The sequence below is a fragment of the Vanacampus margaritifer genome, chromosome 9 (genome assembly GCF_051991255.1).
Source record: "Vanacampus margaritifer isolate UIUO_Vmar chromosome 9, RoL_Vmar_1.0, whole genome shotgun sequence".
In the NCBI taxonomy this organism is placed as follows: domain Eukaryota; kingdom Metazoa; phylum Chordata; class Actinopteri; order Syngnathiformes; family Syngnathidae; genus Vanacampus; species Vanacampus margaritifer.
The window spans coordinates 15,667,288-15,678,348 of NC_135440.1; the positions used below are offsets into that span (position 1 = coordinate 15,667,288).

The window sequence follows — 11,061 nt, forward strand, 5'->3', positions numbered from 1 at the left end:
CTTCAGTCGACAGTAAGTGGAAAAAAGTTTAAATACGTTCGATTCTAAATATTACCATGCTCCCAAAGACATATTTATATGTTTTGTTTATGCTAGAGCATACAGAAGGCTTTGATGCAGTCTCTGAACTGAAGAGAATGCATGAAAATTTGGTATTTATTACAAAAACGGCCAGCAGGTGGCAGAGGAGTATAAGAGATCAACCAGGGCCATGTTGCAACAAAGCTGTTTTCAACAGATTTGTGAATAATGATGATGCTAATTGCTGCAAAACGGAAACAGATAGAAATATACTTTTTTTTCCTGATGATTGGGACAGACTCCAATTTTTCTTTTGATAGGTTCCATGTTTTTATAGCAATAGAACACAATATTCTGTATGTATCCTGTAAAACAGCCGGGAGCGAAAGGGGTTGCTTCAGTGAAAATGGCTTCGAGTGAATGAGTTAAAGGTATTGCTTGTATTTGAAAAATAATGTAGTTATCAAATTCATTCTGGACAATATATAACTATTTACTGCTGAAAAGGGCTCAATGAGTCAAGTATTCCTTTAATTGTTGATGCCCCCTTTATATCGTTATTTTTTTTAAGTGATCGTAAGTGAGGGTTTCCCCCAGTGATTTCCATTTTTTCTGATTAAAAAGTAGTACAGTAAGGTAACAATTAAAAAACAAAATGAAAGAAAAACCCACATTTCTATTGGGCATTCCCACTAATTGCTTTGACTGAAGCATCTCATCATTGCGCGTCTTGCCCACTCTTCCTTGCAAAAATGCAAATTTATGTTTCCTTGGACGATAACACTTTTTTCCCCCCTATGCGCTCTTTGGAAGACCTAATGACAGTCAAGTAATTGTATATTTGGAGGCAGGTGTTGTTGCAAAGGCCAACCATATTGTAACGAATAAACTGAATAACTTGGAAACAAATTGTGGAAATAACAATACACAGTGGCTGCCGGTATTTTAAGAGGAGCTTGAAATGCATTTTCAATTAAAATTATCAATTTAGTCGGTTTGAGGAAGGCCATTTTGGCTCATTTGCGAATTTGCATAAGTGTCCCACAATACCCAGATTGGCATGTGTAAATTTTAATTTGATAATGCATCTCTTCCAAGAGGTGGCAGGGTCGAATTGGATTAGCGTCTTGAATTTCATTAGGGTTGTTCGACAAAGGTCCCTTTTTATAACTCCAAGATGTCATCAGCTTGAATTTGAATAGAATTAATTCCCTTTCATATTGGTGCATCGGTTTGGAACTCTCCCCTAATCATCTTCCCTTTTTAACTCTAATCTTTTCTCCTACGGCAAAACTCTCTTATCTGTGTCTTTAATACACTGACGCAGCTCTCAGATGTGCAGAGAGATTTCAGAGCTTTATGTTGTTAATAGAACTCTCAAATCTAAGGTAATTTGTCCTTTTAGTCAAAAGTCACTTTCAGCTGCATTTAATTTGCAAAGCAAAACATACTGTAAGAGAAAAGTTGTCGAGCTCACTCGAAGTTGTGAATATTAGATATTATAGCTAATATGTGTCTGTATTCATTTGATGCATAATGACCCTCATCCCTTGTGTGTGTTTTTTATTTTATTTTGCAGGAATCAAGAATAAACTGCATCCGCATAGCTCGCAAAGGTAATTTGAATTGAATGGTGTGACCTTGTGTGACTTGACATCAGTTATCTTATTACATTTTGTACTGTATTATTTGTTAGAATGAACATAATGGCTCACACAGAGTCTATATTGCACTGTTATTTTTCTCAAGTACAAAATTGGGAACATGGACAAATGTTCTCTGCTTGTTTGCCGCTGGTTTTCAGCGAAAAGGGCAACAGGCAGGGAGGGATTAGAGGTCAGGCTTTCATCGTGTTTGTTTGCAAGTGGCCGCTGGGACGAGGATATCAAAGGCAGCCTCTTTGTTCTCATCAGCGGTCCGCGGGATGGGCTACATCTGAGGGGCTCTGACCTCGGCAGGCTCCAAAGGTCATCCGCATCAAAACTTCCACACGGAGCCACCTTGGCCTTAGTACGAGAAAGCCAGCCACCACCTGTACTGTATCTTAGATTTTTGGATTGGAGAGGACATGAAAAGGGCAAGGAAATTGACACTAAATTCTCCTGGCAGTAGAACTCTCCCCATCCCATATTCGTGCTGTACTACACTGTGGGATCACAGTGAATACAATGCATGGAGTCCATGTGAGGTGAGGAGTTAGGACCCAAACGCAGACAAGACACACAAGTTAGGAAAACGTCTTTCTGTACAAAAATACAAAGTAACAACAGAAAGCAGACCTGGATTCAGATGACCTTGAAGAAAACACTGGACAGAGAAACCATGACTGAGAAACTTGGATTGAGAGAGCAGGGTTGGATGCTTAGAAGCAACCTTAAACGCATGCAAGACTGCTTGCATGGAAGAGTAGGGATACGAAACCTTGACGTACTGATGAAATTGTCATTGAGTAACTCTCGCTAGGGCAATGCACAATTCTATATGACAGAATAAAGTCCCATATGACAAAATAAGTGTGACTAGACACGCAAGGAGTGGCTAATGCATCATCACCATCATAAGGGACATAGCAACTGACAACTTCATCATCACAAGGGACATAGCAACTGTATGGCAATTGCCAACATCATCATCATCCAAAGGGAACAAATACAGGACCATAACAACCCACTGACCCAACCCAAAACACAGTCATAACGCATGAGTTTGCAGTAAACAGATCTTATTCCAGAAATTGACTAGGAAACCTTTTGTTTTTTTTGCTTTGTTTTTGTTTGTCATTTATCAGCAGTATTTAAAAAAAAAAAATGGAAGCGATTCCCTTCTACTTGACAGACAGAAGGCAAGGCCACTCGATCAGCCACTCATTAATTCAGCCAATGTTAAATAGAAGCCAACATTGCGAAAAAATGCAATGAAACAAAAAAAAAGGGATAAATGTAAATGGCACAACAAAATAAAAAGAAAAGCTTGTTGAAATTACTGGCAATTTAGCACAGACATACCAAGGTTGATCAAAATTGTACAGGGCTGAATGGGTCTTTGTCCTTATTGGCAGTCCACTATATGGTTCTCTGGGGACAATGCGTCTTGGGATAAGGGCGGCCATTATGAATTGTAGCACTGCATGTACCAAAAACACAAAAAAAGATGAAGAAACATTTCAAATTTGCACCATCCAAAGGTTGCCGCCATCCAATTATCGTTCCAGGCTTTCACTGAAAATCAGATTTGTAGTTTTTGCCTAAACTACCAACAAAAAGTGATCAAAACAATAACTCTGATTATTGAAAAAACTGTTTAAAAAAAGTACAACATTCGTGTAATTGAAAGCAAGCAATCAGGGGTTATTTCCAAGTGTGACAGGTCAAAGATTTCTAATGTGACCACTGTGATCCTTCAACCATTAACATGGACTCAGCATCATCTTCGCCTAAGCTGTTTTTATCAAGCAGCACGTCACGAGCCAAGAGGAGGCAAATGATTCCGGCTTTGATATGAAAACTGGAGATTACGTTTCAAGTTCCAGGTGACAGCTTAATTAAGGACCTGCTGGCAGGCTCAGTGTGACAATAGACTTTCATTTCACCCGCTAAGCGCCAATTTCCAACATGGGGCAACTGGCAAATGAGCGGACTCACGTGGAAATCCATTTCATGCTCATGTTCAGCCTGATGGATATTCCGGGTTAGATGTGGGAGAAGTGTGCAGATACGGTTTACATCATCTAAATTTCTTGACGCTTCGGCAATATGAAGTAACCAAGTACGAGGGGCCGATAAATTTGAACCTCCAAAGTTGAACACAATTACGTGATGCTGGTTGACTTCCAATTTGTGCTCATTTATTTCCTTTTGCGATATTTGGAATAATTTGCTTCAAACTGTTACCATTAAACGTGACTGTTGTCGCAATGTTTTTTGCTGATGCTCCACATGCATTTCACCTATGTCAATATTAACTTTGACACAAGTGTAAAATTGAATTAACATTATAACCTTTTCATAAGTGACAAATATACAGCAGCTTACCATTATGAATCTAGATAGCTGGTAACTAAAGTGATCTTGTAGTGCAGTATACAGTACATCTTAACTCACTCTAACAGAATATCTAGCTTAAAGTCCTTTATTCACAAAACCTCTAGCTAAAAGAAAGGGGGGACAAAAACACAAGTTAAAATGACAATTTTTTCACACGAGGTGTGGAAAATAGACCCAAACGCACACAAGACACTGGAGTTGGGAAGCAGAGAGTCTTTTCATACAAAAATACAAAGTAACAACAGAGGGCAGGGCTGGATTCAGATGGCCTAAAAAAAAAAAACACCTGAGGGGGAAACCTTGACTAAGAATCTTGATTGAGAGACCTGAACTGGATGCATGGAGGCAACATCGAGCACAGGTAAGAACAGCTTGCATAGAAGAGTAGGGATAGGAAACCTCGACCTAACCAACAACTTAAGAGTGGGTAATACATCATCATAGCAATTGCATAGCAACCACAAATATAATCACACATGATATAGCAAATGCATAGCAACTGACAACATCAACATCATAACACAATGACCCCATGACCCAACCCAAACTAATATAAAACCATAACAACTGCATAGCAACTGACATCAGCGTAATAAAGAACATAGTAACGGCAAAGCAACTGCAAAATAAGAGTGACTAGACAAAGAGTGGCTAATACATCACCTATCAACATTAACATCATAACAAAATGGTCATGACCCAATCAAAAACAGTCACACTAATACAAGTGCAAAGCAAAACTCACAACATTGCCATCATAAGGAACAAAGTGAGAGTGACAAGACAAACTGAGTGGGTAATACACCATCATAGCAACTGCATATCAACCTAAAAAATCATTACAGATGACATAGAAACTGCATAGCAACTGACAACATCAACATCATAACACAATGACCCCAAAACAGTCACACCAATACAAGACCATAACAACTGCATAGCAGCTGATAATATTACCATCACAAGAAGCATAGTAACGGCAAAGCAACTACAAAATAAGAGTGGCAAGACAAATTTAAGAGTGGGTAATACATCTTCATAGCAATTGCATAGCAACCACAAATATAATCACGAAGGACATAGCAACTGCATAGCACCTAACAGCATCAACATCATAACACAATGGTCATGACCCAACCAAAAACATAAGGGACATAATAACTGCATAGCAACTACAAAATAGGAGTGACTAGACAAAGAGTGGCACATCATCATAGCAACTACAAATATCATCACACGGGACATAGCAACTGCATAGCAACTGACATCAACTTCATAACACAATAACCCAATGGCCCAGCCCAAAACACAGTTATAACGATTTTGATGTCCAGAAATTGATCAATGTAGAAATGTTTGGATGTCATATTTTAGGAGTTTAAAGGCATTCAATAGTTATGGTTCTGCTCTATTACTAAAAAAAAAACAAAGTTTACCTGCCAGATGAGATGCTTTAAAGTCACATTCAATACTTTGATTCCAATTTAGACAAACAGCGGCAACCATAAAAGGCCACCAGCTACAGATAGTTGCTCTACAACATGGCTCTGTTTTTATATTTCCCTGCCCCAAAACACTTGGGTCCCCAGCAGGCCGCGAGGTATAGCTGTATCCTGAGGCCCGCTCTGACTTTCTGCTGCTCTCAAGACGTTCCACTGGCTTCGGAAAGGCTGGTTTGAGGGTTGGCAAGGCCTTGAGCGCTGACTGACACACACAGGAAAAGTAGATCAGTGGGCCCCGTGAACTAGTCAAAGGAATATCCACCGTGAGGAACATGTAGCGAGACTTGCAAGCTGGAGGACCTTTTCAGTGAGAGCGAGGGGCCTCGGAAGTTTCCGTCTGGAGCTGCTGTTTGGAAGACGCATGTCTCTGAAATATAATAAATAATTCAATGTTTACAGGGAAAGAAAGCATCTCTTGGGTGTTGTAGCAACAATGTGTACAGTGCACTGATAGGTTACTTTGGCTACACATCACAATTTAAAAATGATTACTAATTAGGGGAATATTAAAATTAATCTTGAATAACTCCTGTTACTATGGTTATTCATTTTATTCGTCTTTAGAAAGCTCCTATATAATCACTTTGTATGTCAAACATAAGATACGTACCTGAGCGCTACGTTTGTGGAGTTGGCTAACACCGGCAACGTCTGTCACTTCCTTATTTGCATGACGCTTTCATTATTGCCAGCAATTTGAAAAGGCCTTTTGAAATATCACTGCTATTGAAATGCAGTGATGGCATTAAGAAAGCCATTAGAATTCAGCAGATGTCGTCAGTAGTCAGGATAAGTTGAATGGACGCATTGTGCTATGAAAAGTATCTACCTGCCGCGGGAGGGGGGGAAGCTTTTCAAAGATGTGAATTTTCTCCGCCGCCACATCCACTTTCAATGGCGTGTGCGTGTGTGTGAATCGTTTCTTGAACACCTTCCGCCACCTTTAAGCGGCACTGCTTTTGAAAGTTCATCTATTTTGCTTCCCCCAGCCGCCTGCAAAGACCACCGCAAGGCTTTGGAGGTGTCCCAGAACTCGGAGGAGATGGGGCTGATTCTGGGCGTGTGTGTCGGCGGCCTGGTGGTGCTCATTCTCCTGCTGGGTGCTGTCATCATTATCATTAAGAAAGGGTAAAGACTGTTGATTTGTATAAAGCATGCCTCATTATGTGCACCCCCTCCATTGTTTTTCTTCATTTTTTTTTTTTTTTTTGTGCAAAGGGATCGGATCCATAAGCAATTTTTCTGGAAGGTTATCCTTGTTTTGGCGAGGATTGTTTTCATGGCTTTCACTTCCTTATAATGTATCAAAGGGACCAACAATTCTCATCTGCATAGCCCATCTCAGTATGTGAAGTATTTAATTAACAGCTGATGCAATTCAATTAGCTACTTAATTACATACACCAAGCGCAGGACCGAAGCAGAAATGAGATGGTAATTGAGAGGGAAAAGGTGTGCTTTTAGAGACTATTAGCCAGTGAACCCTTAGGTCTCCACTATATTTGTCCAGCCGTTTCTTCTGCCAGCCTTTAATAACTTCTTACAGTACAACCACCAAAGTCAAACACAATTTTTTAAAAAGTAACTCAATTTGACAGTTCCAGAGGGAAACTGCTGCTTTCATAAAACTTCCCTCACTCAGGAGGCAATGTCTTGGTAACATTTTAGAATGTCTAGTTTGCTGTAGTGTAAAACTAGAGTATTAGTGAACTACAGTACATACAAATCATTTACTTTCTCACACTGATAACATGCAAACAAGGCAGAGGCAGGATTGTTGTCTGTTCAGAGAAGGTGAGACTTTTTAGTGTCAATTAAAAAAAAACTATTCATAGTTGATAGGGGCTGAGAAAGAAAAAAACGGGGGTTGAGACCCCCCCCCAAAATAATTTTTATAACTAGAAAAATTCCCGCGGAAATTTTGAATGGGACTGCTGACTCTTGTAAATGAGCTGAACAGTTTAAAATTTAAACGGCTGGAATCGGTGAAGAAATGTGGAAGTTGACCACAATCAACATCAACTAAAAATATCTCACTGTCCCTTTAAGAAAAATGCACTTTCACGCACACACATTTGACTTTGTAAATGAGCTGAACAGTTTAAAATTTAAACGACTGTTTATAATTATGTTTAATTTAATTGATAATATTATGAATATATTATTTATAATATAATATTATATTACGATATAATATAAATAATAATACATAAAAAAATGAACTTTTTGGTGAACATTAAAACCCCACCGGCTGAGTCCTGTCGCCAACAGCAAAAAAAATAATGGGGGTTAAGGAGACCCCCCAAAAAAATAATGTTCATAATTATTTTAATGTAATTAATAATATTATTATTATATATAATATAAAAAAATAATGTATAAAAAATAAATAAAAATACAATACAATTGTCAAACATAAAATAGCAATAAAATCAAGAGAATTTAAAATAATAGAAAGAAACAAGAATAAAAAGTGCTAAGTGAATCAACTTTTCCTTGGATAACGGCAAAGAGTCCTATGCTGAGGCAAATTGTTCCACAATTTGGACTGACAGGAGCAAAGGATTGCTTCCCTCTGAGCTTCACTCTTTTTTTCAGCCGGAGCAGCTGACCAGTTAACCTGAGAGAGCAAGTAAGGGCAAAGAAGCGCAGGGGTAATTTAAAAACGAATCCTTAAGCGCACTAGCAGCCAGTGCACTGAGGCTAAAATAGGGGAAATGTACTCAAATGTACGTGTCAGATAAAAGTCGTGCAACAGTGTTCTGCACCGTTTGCAGGCGACAAATGGCTGATGAGCTAACCTCCGCTCAGAGTCCATTACAGTTGTCCTGCCGTGTGGTTACAAGGGCAGGGCCAACTGTTCCAAAGTGTTGCCTTGGGAGAAATACGTTGACTTTTGGCCAGCTGCCTCAAGTGTTAAAAAAGCTTGACTTAACAACTCTGCTTGATCTGGCTGGCATTTCACCAGGCATCTAAATTTAAGATTGTCAGAGTGCCCAAGAAAACCAGATCAAATATTACCAAAAACCATCACCTGTCTTGTTGTCACTGCAGCTTATAAACGAGAGAGAATATCCAGTGCATTTTTTTTTTTACAGGCACAAAAATTTGGTCATCTGTATAAAAGTGGAAGGAATTAGCATATTTCCCAATTAAGAAGCCAAGTGGAAACAAATAGACAGGGGACCTATAACAGAGCCCAGTGGGACCCCACATGTGGGGTCACCAGCGCCAGACATTTTCACTGAAGCAAGCTCCTTCGCTCCCGACTGGTGTACTGTATTTTGACTGATTTTGCAAGGCCCACAGAATATTGTGTTTTATTGCTATAAAAACATCGAACCTACCAAAAGAAATATTAAAGTCTCTTCTTTCATCAGGAAAAAAGTATATTTGTATCTGTTTTGCAGCAATTAGAATTAGAATATAGCTAAGTTTCATCATTATTCACAAATCTGTTTCAAACAGTGGGGAAAAGAGCTTTTTGCAACATGGCCCAGGTTGGTCTCTTATACTTTGCTGCCACCTGCTGGCCGTTTTTGTAATAACTAGCATTGCTTCTAGCATTCTCTTCAGTTCAGAGGCTGCATCAAAGCCTTCTGTATGCTCTAGCCTAAAAAAAAACATAAATATGTCTTTGGAAGCATGTTAATATTTAAAATAGAACATATTTATGCATTTTTTGAGCAAATGAGTTAATCGTTCAGAAGTTCACGTATTCTAACACATTTTCCCAGAAAATGTCGAGTTTGAAATTGTGCCACGGTTGACTTTGGAGGTTCCACTTTTCTCCTGTTTTAGCACACAAAATGAGAAGTTATAAATGGCTCCAGAAAGTCATATTAAATGGCTGACACAGTTTCCTGACTGCTATTGAATAATGGCCATTTTGAAAAGTCTGCACTATTCTCCAAATGAGCTCAGGCTTCCTGTGCTGAGCGCCCGTGAAGTTTCCCCCCTTTTTAGATAATTGATTGCTGAATTTGCTGTGACAGGAAGGCCACGTGGTTTGGCGCTTGAAGTGTACCACGGGAGACACGTTCTAATGAAGGGAACACACACACACACACACACACACACACACACACACACGTATTTTGTGTCAGCACCTGCTGGATTGGATTGCGTGCATCACATGCTCACCTGCGCAGCTGATTTCCTGCTTGTGGTTTTCAGTGTAATCAATGCGCATTCTGCTTTCAGCTGACATTGTGTTCATGATACATCTCTTCTTGATTTTTTTTTTCCTCCTCCTCCACTTCCTCCTGCACTCTTGCCAGAAGGAACTACTACTCTTATTATCCGTAAGTGATTATGGCTCTTTTCTTTTTTCCATTGTTTTGTGATCCATCAGACACATGCTTGTGCTCTGGCTGTCTATCACACAACAGGAAGACGTGCAAAATGATTGAGACTGCTACGACGCTTTATCATTCGTGCGGCTTTGTTTGACACGCCCACTTCTCCTCTTTTGTATCCGTTAATAGGAAAGCTGTGAACATGAATAAGACCCCCATCACTTATCGCCAGGAGAAGAGCCACATGGGCTCCATGGAGCGCAGTTTTACCGACCAGAGCACCTTGCAAGAAGATGAACGGATGGCTCTCTCCTTCATGGACGCACACACCTGTGGTAACCGAAGTAAGATACAAATTATTTTCAAAAATTGGCTTTTAACTCTTTCACTGCCACTGACGTTAGAAGTCGTCAAGTAAAAACCAACGGAGGGCCGCCAATGACGTTAAAAGACGTCATCCAATTTATTATTATTATTTTTTTGAAACGGGTGGAGGAAAGCCTTTCCCCAGCTGTGTTGAAAGTTTCAAGCAGGTCTAGTGAGCCTAATGACTTTTTTTGGCCCCTAGATGGCAGCAATGACTCTCTTTTGACAAGATTGGGTAGGCGTCAGCAGAAGACGTGAGGCGGGGCTAGAGTGTTGAGGGGACAATGGCTGAAAAAGCCATAATGGCGACCGGTTTGCAAGCAGCTCATGGTCGAGACGTTTTTTTCAAAGACGAAAAGCATCGACCAACGCTATAAAGAGCACATTGATGACGACGATGATCATCATCGATGATGATGATGGTGACTCCGAGGTTGACGACGAAGTTGGAAGCGTTGACGCGGTGGCTATGACGACGTCATAAAAGGTTCACGGGCTAGCGAAGTTGGAAGCGTTGATGCGGCGGCTATGACGACGTCATAAAAGGTTCACGGGCTAGCGATGCCAACACCGGAAAACGCGGAGCACAACCGAGCACGCTCAGGCGGACGCTCAGGCGGACGCTCAGGCGGACGTTCAATCGGACGACGAAGAGTGCCCCGAGTCCAATGCATATGTGTACAGTCTGCTACTTGCTATTCCCCGGAAAAAAAAGGCCGTCTGCACGCGAAACGGACAATGGAAAGTGAAAGTAATCTGTTGTGCAAGCCCTGCTCCCTCTCCTTGCACGCAGGAGAGCGTTACAAAAGGAAAAACTGTATTTGAAACATC

General features: G+C 40.2%; 1 protein-coding gene across 4 annotated transcripts in view; it reads left to right on the forward strand.

The window, feature by feature from the left end:
* LOC144057359 (receptor-type tyrosine-protein phosphatase U) overlaps positions 1 to 11,061 on the forward strand; it is a 222,660-nt gene that overhangs the window by 165,533 nt on the left and 46,066 nt on the right. For 2 of the 4 annotated variants that reach the window (XM_077574819.1, XM_077574820.1), the window contains exons 13-16: positions 1,601 to 1,637; positions 6,556 to 6,694; positions 9,847 to 9,870; positions 10,054 to 10,208. In XM_077574819.1, coding sequence (XP_077430945.1) covers positions 1,601 to 1,637; positions 6,556 to 6,694; positions 9,847 to 9,870; positions 10,054 to 10,208 — 355 coding nt within the window. The remainder of the gene's footprint in view (positions 1 to 1,600; positions 1,638 to 6,555; positions 6,695 to 9,846; positions 9,871 to 10,053; positions 10,209 to 11,061) is intronic. The other 2 variants (XM_077574821.1, XM_077574822.1) reach the window with 1 other exon arrangement.